The 23,037-nt window shown below is 38.6% G+C and overlaps 1 protein-coding gene across 7 annotated transcripts in view; it reads right to left on the reverse strand.

Moving 5' to 3' along the window:
* Positions 1 to 23,037, reverse strand: part of Graf (GTPase regulator associated with FAK) — a 379,470-nt gene that overhangs the window by 135,887 nt on the left and 220,546 nt on the right. The window contains exon 7 of one of the 7 annotated variants that reach the window (XM_043211298.2): positions 17,924 to 17,949. The exons of the other annotated variants lie outside the window; for them this stretch is intronic. Within the exon in view, the coding sequence (XP_043067233.1) occupies positions 17,939 to 17,949 (11 nt within the window). The 3' untranslated portion in view covers positions 17,924 to 17,938. Of the gene's footprint in view, positions 1 to 17,923; positions 17,950 to 23,037 lie in introns of those variants that run through there. 7 annotated transcript variants of the gene reach the window in all.

Below are 23,037 nucleotides of genomic sequence, written 5' to 3' on the forward strand. Positions count from 1 at the left end.
TTTTAGAGCATGTACAAGGTGTGTGTCAAAAGTTTCAGAACTTTTCAAAAAGAAAAAAAACTACAAAATAGTTTGGAATGAAACTTTGCATTTATTCAAAATAGTCTCCCTCCGACTCAATACAACGATTTGCACGATTTAAAAGTGATTCGAATGAGTGTTTTAGCTCGTCAACCGGGATGGCCTTTAGTATGTCGGTCGTCGCCTTTTCATTGGACTTTATGTCATCAAAATATCTTCCTTTCATTGCCAATTTTAATTTTCCGAATAGGAAAAAATCACACGGAGCTAAATCAGGTGAATATGGTAAGTGGTTGACGGTAAGAATGTGATTTTTTGTTAAAAAATCGGTCACAAGTCATTGTCAAATCGGTCACCTTTTCGTGCTCTTTGAGTGTGTGTGGAACAAACCGTGCACAAACCTTCCGCATACCCAAATGCTCAATCAAAATGCGATGAATAGACTTATAGGACATCTCCAACTCCATTTCCATGTATCTCAACGAAGATTTTGGTTCTTTTTTGACAAAATCACGAACAATTTGAATGTTTTCATCTATAACACCACTTTTCGGACGGCCCGAACGTTCGTCGTCTTCCAGGCTTTCACGACCATTTTTAAAACGATTAAACCACTCGTAAGTTGAGGTACGGGATAGACAATCATCACCATAAACTTGTTTCATCAATTTATGAGTCTCGGTGAAAGTTTTACCGAGTTTAAAACAAAACTTAATAACCGCTCTTTGCTCCATGATTTTTCGTCGACCAACTAACACAAGGTACTGTCACTTAAAACGCAATAATTCAAATTCCACTGTTCCAAATGTCTTGAAATTTGGAGGGAAAATCGGTGAATAACACAGCTCCACAAAAAAAAAAAAAAAAAAAAAATTCAGAGATCAGACCATACCTCCTATATGAATTTGGGGTCGCTGAATCCGAATCCGTGGTCAGTTGGTCGCCATCACGTCAGGTTTTCGAGAAAATAACGGTTGAATAGTCGAAAAACGCCGTTTTTGGCCATTTTCGAAAAATCGTACCGCAAAATTCTGATGTGTTACAAACCTAATTCAAAATGGAAATGAAAGGCTGATTTGTGACCTTTAAAACGAGCTCCATGCCAAATTTTTCGCATGCACCGTTAGGACAGGGGGTGCGTTTATATGTAGGCATCTTAGCAAAAAATGTATGCCGAACACAAAAATTTCAAAATTCAGCATATTCAAATAAAACATGGTACCCGGGGGTTTTTGGGGTCGCTGAATCCGAATCTGAGGTCAGTTTGACGCCATCACGTCAAACTTTGAGGATATGAGGTTTGAGGTTTTTTTGAGGTTATGAAGAAACTTGACGTGATGGCGTCAAACTGACCTCAGATTCGGATTCAGCGACCCCAAAAACCCCCGGGTACCATGTTTTATTTGAATATGCTGAATTTTGAAATTTTTGTGTTCGGCATACATTTTTTGCTAAGATGCCTACATATAAACGCACCCCCTGTCCTAACGGTGCATGCGAAAAATTTGGCATGGAGCTCGTTTTAAAGATCACTAATCAGCCTTTCATTTCCATTTTGAATTAGGTTTGTAACACATCAGAATTTTGCGGTACGATTTTTCGAAAATGGCCAAAAACGGCGTTTTTCGACTATTCAACCGTTATTTTCTCGAAAACCTGACGTGATGGCGACCAACTGACCACGGATTCGGATTCAGCGACCCCAAATCCATATAGGAGGTATGGTCTGATCTCTGAATTTTTTTTTTTTTTTTTTTTTTGTGGAGCTGTGTAATGTATCTTTCAAACGCATATACTCACACAAAGATGGCGGCACCAGAAAATGCCCTGCCAGAGAAGTTCGGAAACTTTTGACACACACCTTGTAAAGGGTGATCTGCCGAACAAAAGAGTGGAAGGGATGTCCTAGTTATCGAAGCCCTAAAGCGCTGCATATGGTTTTTGGTAGAAATATCAACTTTGGTATTTTTGAAGATAGAAGTTTGGTACTTTTTTTATATTTTGTATTATAATAAATTGGGTTATATTATCATATTCTCATAAAGATCGGCTAACTATATCCGATCTTTGCGATATATATCCGGTTTTAACTGCAAGGGTATATCAACTTCGGCTCCGCCCGAAGTTAGCTTTCCTTTCTTGTTTTATGATATTCTCATAAGGGTCCAACTATATCCGATGTTAATTGTTTTAGCTGCAAGGATATATCAACTTCGGCTTCGGCCGAAGTTAGCTTTCCTTTCTTGTTTTTTGAAACTTCTTTACGTTTTTACAATAACCTCAAATTAAAAAAACAAATTAAATAACAAGAAAGATAACTTCGGTCGGAGCCGGATACCCTTGCAGTTAAAACGGATATATATCGCAAACATCGGATATAGTTGGCCGATCCTTATGAGAATATGATAATATAACCCAATTTATTATAATACATAATTTAAAACAAGTCCCAAACTTCTAGTCTAGGTCGGATTATCTGACCAAAAATAGAATCTGTACTAAGTTCCAGCTTTCTATCTTCAAAAATACGAAAGTTGGGTCATTTCCGATCGTTCAGTTATATGGCAGCTATAAGATATAGTCGGCCGATCCTTATGAAATTTGGCATATCGTATTAATTTGTCAAAAATAGCTCTCACCTAATTTCAACTTTCTAACTTTAAAAACACCAAAGTTATACCATTTCCGATCAATCTAGTTATATGGCAGCTATAGGATATAGTCGGCCAATCCGGGCCGTTCCGTGCAAAGTTTCATGACGATAGCTTTAAAACTGAGAGACTAGTTTGCGTATAAACAGACATACGGACAGACGGACATGCTCATATCAACTCAGGAGGTGATCCTGATCAAGAATATATATACTTTATAGGGTCGGAGATGTCTCCTTCACTGCGTTGCACACTTTTTACCAAAATTACAATACCCTCTGCAAGGGTATAAAAATGGGGTGCCTCGCTCGTTTGTTTTTCTTTATTCAACTTTCTATGGATTATATTAATCCAATAAAAACAACTAAATCAAAAACTTTTGTTTATTCATGAGTTATTAATTTATGCCAACAAAAGTGTTCGGCTGGACCAATGTGCGTCTGCAGCGCAACGATGCTTTACGCAGCCCCGTGTGGGTGGAGGCAGCCAAAATAAAGCCGTACGCCAAGGGACTGAACAGCACATATAGATTATGCGCCATAAGGGTTTGCTCTGGCGTCTGCACTTTCTCGGACGACGCAGCTCTCATCACAGGCATGATCCTAATCGAACTTTTCGCACGGAGCGACAAGATCTATACCAGGCACTAATAGCGCTGAGCGGGCAAACTCCGGAGGCGACACGCCGTCGGCTAAAAGTGAGCTCGAGAGCAACGAGTACCCAGATGTGTCAACGACGTTGGGCGAGTCGCCTAAGGGACGCTGGAACCACCAATTGGACCCCGACCTTGAGAAATGGCTCGGAGAAGACACAGGGAGGTAAACTCATCATTCGTAGTTGGACGTTAACGCACGCCAATCCTGGCCCTGCGAAGCCAAGCGGCATTGCCGCAGGAATAATTTTTAGATTTAAGTTTTTCTTAATAAGGATTGAAGAAATGACTAAAAAAAAAAGGTATGGATTTGTGCGGTTCTTTCTTTTATAAATCTGAGGTGCGTACTAAGGTCCCCATAAAATGTTACGTAAGCGTGTTTGTTGGTTTTAAAACGAAGCACGTGCACTTTGAGTTGATGAGGGATTCATGCCCTTAGGACGTTGGTTACTATCCGGTATATGGTTTCTTTCTATATCGTCAAACAATGCCACAAACTTCTTTGGAGCAAAGAATCAGTTACGGGAAAAAATGTTAGTTTTCCTCACCTTTGAGCATCAGAAAGCAGTTTCTGCCTTCCGGAATCTATAAGTGGCGATTTATCCCTATCCGCTCTCCATGCTATTGGGCTTAATGGAAGCTGCTGTAAAATATATTAAAGGTATGAGCAACATACTCTGGTATATCACATTACTGCGGTTATTAATTCTAGGCCGCTCATCGCTATCTCGAAGAACCCAGCTGATCTTGACGTCCTAACTCCAGGGCCCTCTTCCACCTTCAGCGTGCCAGACATTTTAAGGCTTAATTTAAATCGATTGGTTGCTTGGTATCGTGTTCTTTTCCTTCAGAAACGTTGCTGAGCTAGTTAAAATGAAGAGTACCTGACTTTGCTGCAGCAACGTTGTAAATGGCGCACCTCTGATCAAACCATTTTCGGGGATGATATCGAACTGATAAAGGAGGAGAACGTCTCCCCAATAAAGTGGCCTCTTGCAAGAGTAACTGTGCTGGTGGTTGGAGATTATGAAGTGTGCCGAGCCACTTCTAAGGACAATTTAGGGAGCTACAAGGCGCGAAGTAAACAAATTATGCCTGCTGCCCAACCTTCCGCCGTAAAATTTTAATGTATATGTATTATATAGGTATATATAAATTTTCTTAAAGTATATGTATTTAGAAATGTGTTCACAAGAATTTTAAATGATCCGGTGAAAATACATTCAGATACACAGGTTGAAAGGGAGGGGCGTCCGGTTGGTCAAAAACAGCCTAACGGCACACCTGACACCTGTTATATTTCGCCTTATAGTCTGCCGTTTGGGGAGCTACATGTAGTTTTGATGCTATTCATCGAAATAAATATAATTTTGAGAGCATCAGAACTAGTTTCAAAGGATGTCTATTTTTACGATGTAAAATAGTTTTTGTAAGATGTGTGTACTACACACTGTGTAGTTTAAAAGATGCAGAATTCGATGAGTGGTTTTAAATACACAAGGATAATTTTAGTGCCATTCATGAAGCTTCAGCTTAAAAGACGAAAGTGGATACAGTCGTTGAGATGTTTAAGCGCTCGGAAGACAATTATAAAGTTATTTATAACAATTACATCGGTGACGGTGGTTTGTTCATGTTCAGAATGGCATTGGTGCTCAACTTTGCGCATTAGTAAAAAAATGTTAAAATCTTCGTGGCACAGGAAAACTGATTGGCAAACTCGTTGATAAATTAACCGTTTATTTAAGTCTTTCGATTCATTGGCACTGCGACTCTGTAAAATGTAAAGTTTCAAGTCGATTGCTTGAAAACTGAGTGACTAGTTCGCGTAGAAACAGACAGACAGACGAACATGCTCATATCAACTCAGGAGGTGATCCTGATCAAGAATATATATATTTTATAGGGTCGGAGATATCTCCTCCTCTGCGTTGCACACTTTTGACCAAAATTATAATACCCTCTGCAAAGGTATAATAAGGAAGTTTAACGCCAAAAGCAAACATAACTCTTAATTGAACTCAAAAATAAATCAACTAAGAGGTTGCGTATAGAATAAATCGTTCTCGTCATTGGGGATCTAAAATATAAAAGATTAAAGTTTAATTTTTATAAAAATCAAAAAATTTAAAATTTCTTTGGTCAAAACGTTTTACGAATAAATTTGACCTTCTCCGGTCATAACAACAGCAAATTTAACTATGATGCCAGGAAGGGTATAAAAACAGAATAAATGGTTTTTAATTCATTGTTTTGAACGTTTTCAAAAAGCATGGCGAAAAAGGCCGATTAAATGGCCTCTACATGGTCTGTATAACGATTTTCTTTCATGGGGAAATGCATTTTTCCTAAACGAAAGTAGTCGCACGGTACCATATCAGGTGAACTAAAAGGAGTGGTAAATGGTTAAAATTTAATTCTTGTCTGTCTGTTCGTCCCTTCGCCTGTCTATCTTTCTATTATAAAGTAATATTGAACTAATTTTTTAGTATTTATTTGAACCACCTTTGTAAGCTATAGCAGCTTCACAGCGTTTTAGCAATGAGTCTAACAATTTTAGGCATCTCTCGCCAGTATTTAAGACTCAGGACCTTTCAAAATTACCCAAAGTTGATCTAATCTCTTCATTTTACACCATCAGATCGCAATTGGGTTGCGATTAAGTGACTGTGGCAACGATTTCATAACCTTGATTCGGTTGTCGGTAAACCTCTGTTTGGCCAAAAAACTTGTGGTTCTTCAGTTCTTTATACTTTTAAAATGTCCAAAAAAAGGTCATTTCCTCAAAAAAATACAGAAGTATCACTTCGCTTAAAACTTTTGAGTAATGGTGACGACAATTATGATTTTCACCCAATAAATGGTATAAACTGGTATACTTCACCCGAACCTAATAGTATGAAAAACTCGGTCAAATGAATTTTGATGAAATACGTTTTACATGTAGGTTTTGGGGAAAATTATACTAGGTATGTGTTCAAGCATTGAACACGATTGTAGGCATAAATTCCAAAGATAGAGTTTCAAGGGATCGGACCCATGAAAATATGAGATAAACAGCATGGTCTAAAACCGATCCCCTGTAGCCCAACATAAATAACACAAAAATATGTGGTGCGCTTATCGCACTTGAGAAAGGGTCGCATAGCAGGTTAGCGTGCAGTGCGTTGATAAGTAACATAGTTTTAAATAGATTTAAGATTTTCATGTATCTTTCTTATAAGAGAATTGTAAAGAATAAAATCAGTTTCTAAACGGAATTCATTGGAGAGCGATCTTAGTATTTGGGGCTCCTCTTAACAGTATGTCTTGTATCATACTGGACCCACAGCCAAAAAAACACAATTTTAGACTCATACTCATACGAGGTATTTCGAATGCTCGATGGCGAACGTGAAGCGCTAAACTTAGTGAGTAAGAGTAGGTCTTTTTCAGGTCTTTTTTTTTATCTATTAAATTATTTTCTCTAAGGTAACTTACTCTCTAAGTTAACCTACTGTTCCTTAACTTAAAACAATTGTACAGTGGTTTTTAAAGCGATAGGAGACATACTTGAATGACATTTGGCCTGCCCCACTAGACTGTTCACTCTCCTTCTCGACATATCTTAAGTGGAGCTCGAATTTTTAATCCTAGCTCATATTTTTCTTTCATTTGTTATTTCTGTAAGTTAACTAATAACGTTAAGAACTTACGTTCCACTTTCCACATTTCGTCTCTCGACAGGAAATATTTTTGGCACGTATTATATTGACAGGACCAAATGATAAGGAAGCATCTAAAAAGTGTAAATACTCCAATCCATACTCCAATATCATCCAAAAGTATTAGTTAAAATCGAAAACATAACGAAAATTAAAATAAATGACATTTATTTCAAACTTTTAATGGGTACTACTATTAATTTGACAGCGTTGGCCAGGTGCTTCAAAGCACATAGTGGCGATAAAAAATAATAAGGCATGGAATACGCGATGAAACTGCATTTTCTAGTAGCACAGGTATAAATAGTTAGTAATATGTAAAATAATATGTATTAATAGTAAAATAATTCGATTTTCCAAAGCATATAGAAATTATAGTCGAAAAACTTTTTGCTCGACCAGCACTATTATTAATTTGACCGCAACTGTATATAATGTACTGGTCAAAAAATTAAACGAATATTTTTTACCAAAGCAGAACTCCAGTTTTAAGAGGCATTTGTTCAGGAACATCTGTCCTACAGAAGGAGAGAGTTTTTCCAATTGCTGGTTGAGATTACGTCATCAAATTCAAAAATGTGACTTTGGGGCCATGAAAGAAGAAGTAGAAGGCCGGGGTGAAGCTAAAAATAAACTTTTGGAAAAAGTACACTTCATCTCAGGTGATCGATGCCTGCCAAGTCGATGAAGAAATTAGTAAACAGTCCGAGATAATGCGCTCAAAGTCTAAAACCAAAACAATAAGAAACAAGAGAGGACAGCTAGCTTCGGGCGGAGCCGAAGTTCGCAAACATATATCGCAAACATCGGATATAGTTGGCCGATCCTTATGAGAATAAGGATAACCAATTCATTATTACAAAATCATTACAAAACAAAATCTTAAAAAAGTCCCAAACTTCTATCTCTAGAACACTAAAGTTGGTATTTTCACAAAATACCATATCTGATCTTTTACTTATATGTCAGCTATAAGATCGTTATGAAATTTGTCAGGTCGGATCAACTGACCAAAAATAGAATCTGTACTTAGTTCCAGCTTTCTATCTTCAAAAACATGAAAGTTGGGTCATTTCCGATCGTTCAGTTTTATGATATAGTCAGCCGATACTTATAAAATTTGTCATGTCCTATTATTTTGTCAAAAATAGCTCTCATGTAAAACTCTCTAACACTAAAAACACCAAAGTTATACCATTTCCGATCAATCAGTTATATGGTTGCTATAGGATATAGTCGGCCGATCCCGGTTGTTCCGACTTATTTACTGCGTGCTTAGACAGACAGACGGACCTCAACTTAGGAGGTGATCCTGATCAAGAATTTAAATACTTTATAGGGTCGGAGATGTCTCTTTCACTGCTCTTGAAAGGGCACTTGAACCTAAATAACCCACTTGAATGTGGAAGATGTGGTCGTAAAGGCCACAATAACAGCAGCCCATAATATCCAGCCATCAATCAAAAAAGCAATACTACTGAGGGCAAAATGTAAGGTGAATTTGTTTGTAAAATAAAAATTCTTTATTTTATCTCCTGATGCAATTTTGTCCCCTTCAAAGTAATCCCCACCCGATAAAATAAACTTATGCCAACGTTTTTTTAAATCCTCGAAACAGGCCAAATAGTCCCTTTCCGGTATAGCCATGAGCGCCCTCGTCGATTCCCCTTTTATCTTCTCAATCGAATCGAAACGCGTTCCCCGGAGTGGTCTCTTGAGTTTTATAAACATTTTTCTGGGACATGGTTAAATTACCAAAGGCCTTCCGCAACATCCTCAACGTTTTCGCAGTCGGAATTTTTTTCCGCAATTAAAATTTGATGGCACTTATCCGCTCAGACATTTTAAAAATCGACAAAGGCACTCTTGATCGTTTGAAAACACAAGCGCAAGACCTGCCAACATTAAAAAAAAGAACTAGTCCGCTATCTTAAGCCCGCGAATTTTAAATTGAAAATGTACCTTACTCTTCGCCCACAATAGTATGATATAGTAGCAGAATACTATTTAAACAAGAATGGATGGCTATAGTCGAGTTTAAGTTTTAAGACTATATTATATAAGGTACTCATCTCTGCAACGCAAAATTTAATAACATTTGAAAGTTTTAACTTTTACGGTATTAATTCTCTGCAAAAAATTTTTTTTGCATACTTTTGCGCTTGAGCAAAAAAAAAAAAAATAACTGCAGCACCCTGAAAACCAATACAGTAGGGAAACAGACCAAAAAATCAAAAAATGGTCTGAAAATTACCCGATTTGGCTGTATTAGAACATGTTGTTACGTCTTTAAAACAGTTTGGCATGAAAAAAATTTCCAAAAACATTAGCGAACTGCCGCTACTAGATTTCTGTTCTCAGCGCTTCTTCTCAGCGATTTCTTTATCAGCGCGTATACCATATGAGTTCAAGTTCCTATCTCTTATAGTCTTCAGGATCCACGCGCTCCAAATTTTAGCACGTTCGTATAGGAATTAATTTATATCGGTCAACTATTTTGGCCAACTAATTACATCAACATAAGGATCAGCAGACTACATCTTATATAAATTTAAAAAAAAAGTTTTAAGTATAAGGACTTTAGAGAATTCGCACTCGCGACATAAATTGGCAACGTCCTATTTCTATTTTCTATTTCTATTTTCTCCCAATTTCCTCTGCAACTTAATTATAAATATTTATAACGTTAAATTAAAAAATTCTTCGTTTTATTCAGGTTAATAAATGGTCATTCAAAAATATTAATTCTCTTCACCACACAATGATGGACACGACGTAGTCTAGTTATTATAATTAAAAATTCCATAAATAATTTAGTTTAAATATTAAATGAACAGTATTTGGTGAACAAATTGCATACGCAGAATGTTAGCACATCAGTGCCATATAAAGCAATCGATTTTTCTGAACGCACAGTGTATAGTGATAGTGTACGTCGCGCGAAATTAAATTTGAGTGATACATTTTGGTGTCACAATTATTTACTGTGGTTTTGATTACATTCGTCGTAATTTAATATAAATGATGATGAACTCCAGCGGCGCATTTAAAGGAGCACCCCCTGCCCACTGAGTGCTATTTTAAAGTTTATATCAAACATATTAACCGTAGTGGCGAACTCAAAAGAGACCTAGCCTGCCGTCTTAACTTCCATAAATAATTTTAATGACAAGGTCTCTTAAGATTGGTATTTGGAACGCCCGCAGAATTTCGGCGACTTTTAGGCGACTCGGTTTTTGTCGGAAGTGTCTCCTCCGCGAGTGTCTCGTTGCTTATTGTCGCAGCTGTTCCTCATAAGCCATGACATTGATATAATGCTTATTTTAGAAACCCTGCTGCAGGTATAGGTAGTAGGTATTGCAGATTTATCGGATGTGTATCGGTATACACTGCCCTATTCGATTGAGGCATCTTCAAAGGGCCCGAACAGACTTGCCTACTTCTCTGGGTGAGAAAAACCTTTCCGCAGTTCATCTTACATCAGCCCTCCCCTAGATTACTGAAGGTTTTTGTAAGCTGTTGGATCAGGGAGGGAAAAAGTTTCATGTTGATCGAGATTTTGAGGCAAAACACCGCTTATAAGGCAGCTTCTTAGCGGATAGAAAGGGTAAAGTACTGAAGAAGGCTTTAAACCTAAGACCCATGCAAGTTTTGACTACTGGGAGGCCAACTTATTTCCCCGACATTATTTCTGCGACATTATTGTGCCTTAATTTTGCTCTTTGCAACAATACTCTTACCTGAAAAGTTTCCCTTGCGGGTACCCATGACCTAAACTCAGACCACATACCTTGTACTTGTACACCATACTTGTTGTCAGATAACCCCTGCCTGGCTCTCCTCCTCCCCGAAAGCTTCCTACTCTGCTTCCACCAGATACAGATAAGATAAGATAGTAGAGACATTTCTCGACCTGTTACACTTTCAGAGACTGTGAACACCGTAAAGAAGTTCAAAATAGAAAGGCTTCTGGTCTTGACAAGCCATTTCTAAAATTCTGAAAAACCGCAAAAATTAAATAAATAAATAAATAAATGGTTAATAAGGCTAACAGTATCCTTGGTTTTATTAAAAGAAGGTTCAAAAGAATTGAACGACCCCTACATTACTAAAAGTTTATTAATTTCTTTGGTCCGTCCGCTACTGGAGTACGATAAGTCTGGAGTCCCCAATATGGAGCCCATCAAGACCGCATAGAATCCGTGCAAAAGAATTTCTTAACATTTTCACACTTATTTGGGATGCAAATCTTCATCTACCCTCTTAGAGTAGCAGACTTTTACTGATAAACTTAGCAACCTTAACTAATCGTAGGATAATGCTGGGTGCTGTTTTTTTACATAACCCCATCAATGGTGATGTAGATAGCCAGCATTTACTAACAGGTAAACATGCAAAACACGACCCCTTTCAGGGTTTTTTGTTCAACCTACAATGGTCCCTACCCTTTCATATCAGTTCATATCGAATTTAAAAAAATATATTTTAAATTTTCTAAGTAATTATTCCTAGTAATATTTCTGACTTTTCTATTTTATTTTTCACTTGTTTCCCGAGCGTCCCTTGCAGAAATCCTAGCTGGTGGACTAATTGGTGCACGAGCCATTCCCTCAATTTTGAAAGACCAAGTAAAAAAAATTAAGGTGACTTGGCCGCTCAGCCACGGGCAAGCTTATTCGAAGCAATGTATCTACCGAGCTTTCTATCCTCCCTTTGGCGCACAGTCACTCTTGCTTTGATTATAATACACTCGCAAAATAGCAATGACCACATAATATATAAATTTGTGATCATTCGTTCCGAACGACCAAGGGAGTAAGATACCTCCTAGGATGCCTAGCTCTGGTCTAGCAAACGCGGTAGCCGGTTGCGGAGAGCCAACGACCTGCCCCAGGTCCGCCGAGTATAAAACGACAGATCTCAATGGACGACACTCCACGCGGGGCTCCCAGGTCTTCCTACCTTTCCTACTCCCAAGTATAAACTAATCTAAGCTAATCAGAGGGTATTAAAGTTTTGGACAAAAGTGTGCAACGCAAGAGAAGAAGACATCTCCGACCCTATAAGGTACATACATATTCTTGATCAGGATCAACTCCTAGGTTGATATAAGCATGTCCGTCTGTCTGTTTCTGCGCAAACTAGTCTCTCAGTTTTAAAACTATCGACTTCAAACTTTTCCCACACCCTTCTTTCCTTTGCACACAGTATATAAGTAAAAACGGCCGATTATATCTTACAGCTGCCATATAACTGATTCATCAGAAATGCTGGTGTTCGGATTTTGTATGAATGCTTTTTTTTGAAAGACTCAATAATAACGCAATAATTGGAAATGACGAAACTTTCGCGTAAAGATTTTTTTTTGGTCAGTTAACCCGACCTATGGTCAATCGAACTACCGAACTGAGCGGACGTGCTTTGTCCGAGCTCCGGGAAAACTGCACCATAATACAGCTAATCAAAAAACTGGGGTAACCCAATATAAGCGAAAAGACTACAATTTATTAAGAGCAAAAGACAAGCTTTTCATAACAGTTGTGATGTGCTAAACCAAAACTAGTGCATTGTTTAAAAAAAAATAAGTGCCACGCAATGAGCTCATTGAGCAACGATCAAAAGAAGGAGCGTAGAAGTTCAGTGAACCAAAGAACTTTTCACCCTTACTTTTCAACCCGCGATACCGAAGGGGAAAAATCGGCGATTAAGAGCAACCCGGCTTTACTGACCGCCGAAACCCAAAGGGCACGGTCTTGCTCACCCGCTCTGCTCACTCCGACTCCCGCGTCATGGAGTTTGCATTGTAAAACCCCCCCTTCAATATCGGAAACAAGTTTCCCAACAACAACTAGCAGTGCTACAATTTCTGCAATCACAGCAAAAACCACTGCACAAAGTACCGCGACGTCAACGACTACAGCGAGTACAAAAACAACAACTTCGGAAAGTGCCAAAGCGGCCACGGCCACACAGACTGGTATGGATACCTACATCCAAATTAAGCTCAAGCTTAGCCCGCAGAGTAATCCGGCAGGAAATAAAACAAAAATTAACTTTGTCCTTAAGTTCGATAAAGAACCAGACAGATCCACTACTAACCGATTTGCCCTACTGGAGGAGGTTGAGGAAAACCAACCAGCCCAAGACACCACAAAAAAACCCAAGCCCCCTCCAATCTATATTAGGGAGAACAGCTCGAGTGCCCTGATCAACAAAATTGCGTCGTTGATTGGGAACGGTGACAACTTTCATGTTGTTCCGCTTATAAAAGGGAACATCCATGAAATAAAGGTGCAAACCAAGACTGAAGAGCACTTCCGAATCGTATCCAAATATCTGGACACTTTACAGAAAAACTATTACACGTACCAGCTGAAAAGCAGTAAGGGCCTACAAGTGGTAGTAAAGGGAATAGAACCTGATGTTACTTGATGCGGAAATAAAAACCGCCCTTAAAGAAAAGGGCTTCGCCGCCAAGAATGTTATTAACATTCTAAATAAAGATAAAAAGCCACAACCCCTCTTCAAGGTCGAGCTCGAGCCCAAAAGCAGGTCGCTGAAGAAGAACGAAGTCCACCCAATCTACAACCTGCAATATCTGTTTCATCGGTAAATCACTGTTGCAGAGCCACATAAACGCAACGGTCCAGTGCAATGCACTAATTGTCAAGAGTATGGACACACAAGGTCTTACTGCACATTTCGGGCTGTCTGTGTAGTCTGTGGGGATGCCCACAAGTCCGCTTGCTGCACTACAAACAAGGACAGTACCGTGAAGAAATGTGGAAACTGCGGAAGCAGCCATACGGCAAACTATAGAGGATGTATGCTGTATAAGGAGTTAAAAAGTCGCATGCGTCAAGCGACCGCAACGCGCAACCAAAATCCACAGAATGCGTACATTGCGTCAAAAACTACGCCAGACGTCTTCTTCGCCAAAGCTGCGAGATCCTCATTCGGTCCACTAAACAACTCCAACGGCTTCTCCTACGTCGATGCTCTACGATCTGGAAGGGAAATTCCAATTCAGCCTAACTCTCAAAGCGCTCAACAGGCCCCAGAGCAGCCACACAGCAAAACGGAAACTATAATGCTTACCCTCTAACAAAGTATGATGGAGCTTATGTCATTCATGAAAACGACCATGCAAACGCTTGTTCAAAACCAGAACATGGTGATACAGCTGCTCGTAGCACAACAGTCTAAATAATCTATGCAATGAAGAACGCCAATGGTGTCTCACGGCATAAACTAGAATTGTCACAATTCTTGACCGAAAACCATATTGACGTTATGCTACTGGTGGAAACGCATCTTACAAGCAAATACAACTTTCATATAAGAGGCTACACAATCTACCGCACAGATCATCCAGATGGGAAAGCCCACGGCGGAACTTGAGTTCTAATCAGAGAACGCATTAAACACCATTTTCACAAAAGGTTTGAATCCTTTCAATCGCTGCCGTTTACTGCCCTCCTCGTTTCTCAATCTCGGAAGGACAATTTATGGACTTCTACAGTTCACTTGGGGATCGTTTTATAGCCACAGGAGACTACAACGCCAAACATTCGCACTGGGGATCACGTCTAGTGACTCCCAAAGGAAGATAATTGTACAATGCAATTATAAATGTGAAAAATAAACTGGACTAAGTTTCCCCTGGAAGTCCCACATACTGGCCAACAGACTCACGAAAGCTCCCAGACCTTATTGATTTTGCAGTGACAAAAAACATACCTCGCAATCGAATAAGTGCCAAAGCAGTCTCGGACTTATCATCAGACCACTCGCCTGTGCTTCTAACGCTTCTTCAAAGCCCAGAAATAACAGACCACCCCTTCAGCCTGACGACGCCAAAAACGAACTGGCTTAAATACAAAAAGTACGTGAGTGCCCACATAGAACTCGCCTCGGAATTTAACATGGAATCGGACATCGACTACACTACGAGCGCCCTGGAAGAAGTGTTCTTTGCGGCAGCTAAAATCTCTACTCCTCATGGGAAAGACGTAGACAGAAACAAACACTTCAAATCTAATCAGCAAAACGAACAGCTCGTGCGAGAAAAGAGGCGCACGCGTCGTGATTGGCAAAACAGCAGAATACCAGCTTCAAAACAACGCCTTAAGGAAGCAACCCGATCACTCGACCAGGCCCTTCACCAACAGGAAGAAAATGCACAGCTGAGGTACATCCAGAATCTCTCGCCAACAAGCACAAAGTACCCCCTGTGGAGGGCCCACCCAAATCTTAGCGCCCCAATGGAAACGACCAGCCCGATAAGAAACTCTTCGGGATGCTGGGCTCGCAGCGACGAAGACCAACCTGAAACATTCGCCACACATCTCCAAAGTGTCTTCCAGCCAAACCCAGCCTCAAATTCATTCCTCCTGCCAGTAATTCAGCCAGAGTCCTCCCCTCCGCCAGCCGCACCTTCATTCCGGCCGAACGAAATCGAAAAAGTCATAAGAGGGCTAAAACCAAAAAAGGCTCCCGGTGGTGACCTATTGACCCCAAAGATGCTGATCGAACTTCCGAAATGCGCTATAGAGGTCGTCTACAAACTATTTAATGGAATCATTAATCTTGGCTATTTCCCAAAAAGTGGAAGAAATCCATCATTATAATGATACCGAAGCCTAGAAAAGACCACACAATTCCGTCATCATACAGACCAATAAGCCTTCTATCTTGTTTGTCTAAATTGTTTGAAAAATGGTTGTTAACTTGCATAATACCACACATGGAAGTGTGCAATATTATCCCGGCACACCAATTTGGCTTCCGAAAAAACCATGGAACCATCGAACAAGTGATCAGATTAACATCCGAAATACGCTCAGCCTTCGAACAGCGAGAATACTGCAGCGCTATTTTCCTCGACGTATCTCAAGCTTTCGACCGAGTTTGGCTCATCGGACTCATGCAGAAAATTAAAACATATTTACCAACATACACCCACAAGATACTGGAATCATACCTCAGCAATAGGGTATTCTCAGTGAGATGCAACGCAGATACTTCGGGCGACTACACCATCGAAACTGGAGTTCCACAAGGAAGCGCACTCGGCCCGTGTCTATACGTTTTGTATACTGCGGATATTCCTACGAGCGCACAGCTAACAACGTCAACGTTCGCCATGATGCCGCTATCCTTAGTCGCTCCAGATGCCCAACGCAGGCAACCAACTGTCTAATCATCTCACAATAGTGGAAAGGTGGCTGTCCGACGGGCGCATTAAAATAAACAAACAAAAGTGTAAACATATAACGTTTACTCTTAATAGACTAACATGTCCTCCGCTTTTACTAAACGGTAAGCAGGTCCCTCAAGCTAACGACGTAACGTACCTTGGCGTTCACCTTGATAGACGACTTACCTGGCGTAAGCACATCGAATGCAAAAAGATGCACCTAAAACTGAAAGCCAGCAGCCTCCACTGGATCATAAACTCACGATCGCCACTGTGCCTGGACTACAAGTTACTACTGTACAATTCAGTCCTAAAGCCAATCTGGACGTATGGCTCCCAGCTGTGGGGGAACGCGAGCAGCAGCAACATAGACATCATACAGGTGCACAATCAAAAATCTTGAGATTTTTCACAGAGGCACCTTGGTATGTTCGCAACGAAAACATCCACCGGGATCTGGGCATCCTCGCAGTGAAAGACGTAATCCAGAAGCAAAAAGAGTCATACAAAGAAAAACTGTCTTCGCACCCAAATTTTCTCGCTCGGGGATTGACTCGGGTTTCTAGCGTATCCCGCCTTAGACGCAACGACCTCCCAACCCAGCAATTGATTTTTAGGGGCGTCTAACTCCGTATCAGTCAATATGACTGTTAGTTACGTTAAAAATATAAGATTTGATACACCTCTTGTTAGTCTCGCAAATAGAAGATTCAAGAAATAAAAGCAACGTTCAAGAAAAAAAAAAAAAAAAAGAGACGACCTACCAAATTTCATAACGATCGGCCTAATATCGGATAGCCTTATAACAGAACAATTGGAAATGGTATTTGGTAAAATTAACAACTCTGGTATTTTTGAAGATAGAAGCTTGGGATTTTTTTTCAGATTTGGTATTGTAATAAATTGGTTTTATTATGATATTCTCATATTGATCGGTCAACTATATCCGGTGTTTGCGATATATATCCGATTATAACTGCAAGGGTAGATCAACTTCGGTTCCGCCCAAAGTTAGCTTTCCTTTCTTGTTTTTAATTTTTTTATTCTAATACAATGCTTTCAAATAAACATGAAAGCTAAGCTAACTTCGGACAGAGCCGAAGTCGATATACATACCCTTGAAGCTAAAACCGGGTATATAGCGCTAAAATCGGATATAGTTGGCCGATCCTTATGAGAATATCATGATAAAATCAATTAATTACAAAAAGATATCTAAAAAAGTAGCGTGCGACCTTTGGCATTATTTGAACCCCATTCCGCTGCCCAGACTTTGAAGTCCAGGATGTAGTTTCGGCTCTTTACTTTCTTGAACGGCTTGCTTATCAGAGCTGCATCTAAAAGTTACCCAACCCATGAAACCAGGCCTCCTATGGCATTTATAAACAATTTTCCAAATTCAATCTTCGCCTTTGTCATTGGGTATGCCTTTGGCTTTGAGGTCCGCTCTTGGATCCCCAACCGAAATAAACAAATCAAACTTAAGGGGTTACGATACCCTGACCGCGTGGAAACGAGACGGTTTTTCAGGAGTTTTTTGTGACTAAACTAGTTGAGATAGGATTTTTCCACTTTTATTTCTATTCAATACAAGTAATGAGCTTTATAAATTTAAAAAAAAACTTGTTTTTAATGCAAAATGGCGGAGATATGAACATCGGCGATCATCGGTTTTTCCGGAGTGCTCCTTGATGGTGGGCATGATTCATGGTCAATTTTCATCTAAAACAAGTAAACAAAATTTTTTTTAAAAGTGATAAATTTGGAACAGAGTGACGTAGCCGTTTAAGAAAAAAAAAAATTACGCAAATGAGAGCACTTCAAAAATTGACTCAATTTTTTGGGCACAAAATTTTGTACTAAAAATTGCATAAAAAATTTCTATTCATTGAATCGAAAAAATCCTACGTTACTTTATGGAAAATCAATGTAAGAAGATGTGTTTCAATTTTCAATTTTTTCAAAAAAGTGGTTTCGAGAAAAACGCAAAAGAAGAAAAAGAAGTGTTTTAGGTGCCCTCCTGCCGCGCCGACTTCAAATGAACACAACTTCCATAATTATCAAGATATTTTCTTCGGGGACGTCTTAAAATCGCGTAAGAATATAGTCTTTTAAATTAAGTAAAAACTAAAAAATCGATTTTTCGAAAATTTCAGGGTGGCGTAACCCCTTAAAGTAAACATCAGCTTTCGTTCAAAGCTCAATTAATTGCGCCTTCCCTAGTAACTGCGCCTTCCCCAACAATGGCGCCCTCCCTATTCCAAGCCCCAAATAAACTGCATTGGTCAGCATAATGGAATTTCACAATAGGATGCGACACTTACATCATGAGCTTATATTTTAAACAAATAGAAACTCCTTGAAGTTCGAGAAAAGCTATTGGTTCTTTCGATCAGATTTAAGATTTGGCAGTGAGTCATATTTTGACCCGAGCCGAGATCGGTGACGGAAATAAAAGTTATGATTAATCTTGACACCATATAATACCAAATAATATTGAAAATATAAATATATATTTTGCTTCAAAAAGTTTTCGGAAGAATATTAACTGGCGCCCAACGTGGGGCAGTGTCATAAAATGTTCGTTATAAAATTAAGGGGAGGGTAAGGTCAAATCATGCGAAAAAAGCCATGTTTTTGTGATTTTTTTCCTGAAGACACAGATAAAATTTATTTATTCAACCAACGGTATATTAAAGTATGACATTAGAAGAATGTTTTATCAAATTTTTACAAAAAAATATTTAACAAGAAAGGAAAGCTAACTTCGGGCGGAGCCGAAGCTTATATACCCTTGCAGTTAAAACCGGATATATATCGCAAACATCGGATATAGTTGGCCGATCCTTATGATTACATCATATTAAAACTAATTAACTAAAATAAAAAATCTAAAAAAAAGTCCCAAACTTCTATCTTCAAAAATACGAAAGTTGATATTTCTACCAAGTACCATTTCCGATCGTTCAGTTATATGGCAGCTATAGGATATAGTCGGCCGATCCTAATGAAATTTGGTAGGTTGGATTAACTGGCCAAAAATAGAATCTGTATTTCAGCTTTCTATCTTCAAAAACACGAAAGTTGGGTCATTTCCGATCGTTCAGTTATATGGCAGCTATAAGATATAGTCGACCGATCCTTATGAAATTTGGCATGTCGTAATAGTTTGCCAAAAATAGCTCTCGTGTCAAAAACAGCTCTCGTGTCAACTCTCTAACTCTAAAAACACAAAAGTTATACCTTTTCCGATCAATCAGTTATATGGCAGCTATAGGATATAGTCGGCCGATCCCAGCCGTTCCGACTTATATACTGTGTGCAAAGGAAAGAAGGGTGTGTGCAAAGTTTCAAGACGATAGCTTCAAAACTAAGAGACTAGTTCGCGTAGAAACGGACAGACGACAGACGGACAGACGGACATGCTCATATCAACTCAGGAGGTGATCCTGATCAAGAATATATATACTTTATAGGGAAAAGTGCCCTCATAACTCGGTGCTGGATCATTTGTAATCAAAAAATCGGTTAATTTGTCATTGCGAAATCGAAATTATGAACAATTATGAAAAAAAAACTCGACAGCGTTACCTCGTAAAATATGTACAGAAATAGTGTTTAAAATTTCAAAAGGATCGGTGCAGTAGTTTTAAAGTTATGAGGGGCACCGACTTTGAAAACGTGAGTTGTGGGAAAAACGCTTTAAAGTTTTAAACACAAAAAAATCCAGTGTATAACGTTTAAAAGCAACTTCGTCAATAACTAATAACTTCGTCAATTTTGCTTTAATTGACTTGAAATTTTGACACAATATTCTTCAAATATTATGCACTCAATTTAAAAAATAAAAAAAATGGCAAAAAAAAAAAATTTAATATCTTACCGATTTGTCTGTTGGCGAATAAATAAATAAATAAATAATGAAAACAACTCAACGATTTAATGCAAAGAGGACCACATTTTTTACATCCTTTTTAATCATCCATTCGCATCTGCAAGATCTCGATCTCTTAACAAAAGAGATGCTTTCACCACGCTTTCAAAGTTCACCACGACGCCCGTTATACACACAAACTCATTGTATGCATACTGTCTGGTTTTTCTTAACATTAAATCCGTCTGTCACGCGCAAGTAACTAGTAATCTCTTGGACTGCTTCCCATTACCAACCTTTAATGCCGACTATTCTACTCCTTCTGGCAAGTTTTCTGACTATATCTCCGATTTGCCCAAACCCAACACAAGAGTATTCCACTTCTGAACTAATAAGTGATGTCTTTTCGAGTGGTCTCGCAGGTTTATTTAATGTGTCGATATACATATAAGATATAGTGAGCTTACATAGGAGGTGTGTTTAAAAAAGTAAAGTGACTTTTCGAATTTCGCGGGCAAAAAATTTTCGATAATCGTTTTTTTTGTTTTGTTACGTTGGTACACTCTTCCCTAACATCTGTTCTAAGTTTCAATTGAATCCCCTTTTTTGTTTGGTTGTGAGGGGCGTAAAGGTTACAAGTTGTTTTGCGTGCTCGGCGATTTTTTGCTATCGAAAAACATGGATCAAAGGATTTGCATCAAATTTTGTGTAAAAAATAAAAATAATTTCTCCGAAATACTTGAAATTTTAATAGTGGCATACGGTAAATCTGTTCTGAGTAAAAAAAAAGTTTTACATATGGTACAAACTCTTCCAAGATGGCCAAGAAGATGCCAATGACAGGCCTCGCTCTGGATGCCCAAGCACGTGTAAATGTTTAAGCAGTGAAGAAAATTGTTTGCAAGAAGTTGCTAAAGATGTTTATATATCGTTTGGCTCGTGCCATGAAATTTGTTCAAACGTTTTGGGCATGAGTCGTCTGTCAGCGAAGTTTGTTCCGAAATTGCTAAATTTTGACCAAAAGAATCGTCGCATGAGCATCGCTCAAAAGATGTTGAATGACGTTAACGACGACCCAGATTTACTCATAAGGGTTATAACTGGTGACGAATCATGGGCATATGGTTATGATATCGAAACCAAAGCCCAATCGTGCCAATGGAAGAGCCCAGGTGAGACCAAAAAAAGCACGCCAAGTTCGATCAAATTTCAAAGTTTAAATCTTCGATTACCATGTCGTGGTGCATCAGGAGTTCTTACCATATGGTCGTAGAGGCAAAAAACCGTATTATCTGGAAGTTGTGCGCCGTTTGCGAGAAGCAACACGAAAGAAACGTCCAAAATTGTGGAAAAAAATTTAATGAATTAATTGAATAGGTCTTAACTTTCTGATTCTATTCTACGTCTGCGTTTCTGCGTCTATTCTGATTCGCCTCTTGCTTAAGACTAACGATCTCACTGGATCAGTTACCAGACTCGTTCTAGTATTTTCTGTAGCGCATAATAGCCATTCTCAGAGTTCATTTTATTATTCATCAGATGATTACAAATAGGGATTATTTCCAAAAATTTTAGGAAGAAATGCATTGAGTTTCGACATTTTAAAATTGGTGTACATATATCAGAGCTTGCAAAAAACTGTTGATCATTTTAAAGTGTCCGATCATCGGAATACTTTTTTTCTTTTTATTAAAAGTGTCTCTTAAAACTTTATAGGTACTAAATAAACATTTTTCGATAAATCACAATATTCCGAATTGACTTACCCGTCTAGAACAGTGGTGGGCAAAACTAACTCATGTTTAAATTTTGAGTGTGTGCGTAGGCAGCCAAAAACAAAGAGAGCAAGGTGTTCTCAGAGAGCTCTCTGAGAGCACTGAGAGAAAAACTTTGTTGGTTTATTTTGTTTATAAAATATTTTGTAAATATATAAAAGGGTATAACAAATTAATATAAAAAACAATATGCAAAATACAATTTAAAACAAGAAAGGAAAGCTAACTTCGGGCGGAGCCGAAGTTTATATACCCTTGCAGTTTAAACCGGATATATATAGCAAACATCGGATATAGTTGGCCGATCCTTATGGGAATATGAAAATATAATCGAATTTATTACAATACAAAATCTAAAAAAAGTCTCAAGCATCTATCTTCAAAAGTACTAAAGTTGGTATTTCTACCAAAAACCATTTCCGATCGTTCAATTATATGGTAGCTATAAGATATAGTCGGCCGATCGTTATGAAATTTGGTAGGTCGGATTAACTGACCAAGAATATAATCTGTACCAAGTTCCAGCTTTCTATCTTAGTTGAAAAACACGAAAGTTGGGTCATTTCCGATCGTTCAGTTATATGACAGCTATAGGATATAGTCAGCCGATCCTTATGAAATTTGGCATGTCGTATTATTTTGCCAAAAATAGCTCTCATGTCAAATTTGAACTCTCTAACTCTAAAAACACCGAAGTTGGTATTCCGGAAATGGTATTCCGATCAATCAGTTATATGGCAGCTATAGGATATAGTCGGCCGATCCCAGCCGTTCCGACTTATATACTGCGTGCAAAGGAAAGAAGGGTGTGTGCAAAGTTTCAAGACGATAGCTTTAAAACTGAGAGACTAGTTCGCGTAGAAACAGACAGACGGACAGACAGACGGACAGACGGACAGACGGACAGACGGACATGCTCATATCAACTCAGGAGGTGATCCTGATCAAGAATATATATACTTTATAGGGTCGGAGATGTCTCCTTCACTGCGTTGCACACTTTTGACCAAAATTATAATACCCTCTGCAAGGGTATACAAAAAAAAAAATTATACAAAACAAAAAATTATATATATAATGCGTGCAAAGGAAAGAAGTCATTAGTTTTAAAACTGAGATACAAGTTTGTGAAGAAACAGACGGACATAAAAAAAGTCGGAC

This window comes from Drosophila bipectinata, chromosome XR, assembly GCF_030179905.1.
Source record: "Drosophila bipectinata strain 14024-0381.07 chromosome XR, DbipHiC1v2, whole genome shotgun sequence".
NCBI classification, from domain to species: Eukaryota; Metazoa; Arthropoda; class Insecta; order Diptera; family Drosophilidae; genus Drosophila; species Drosophila bipectinata.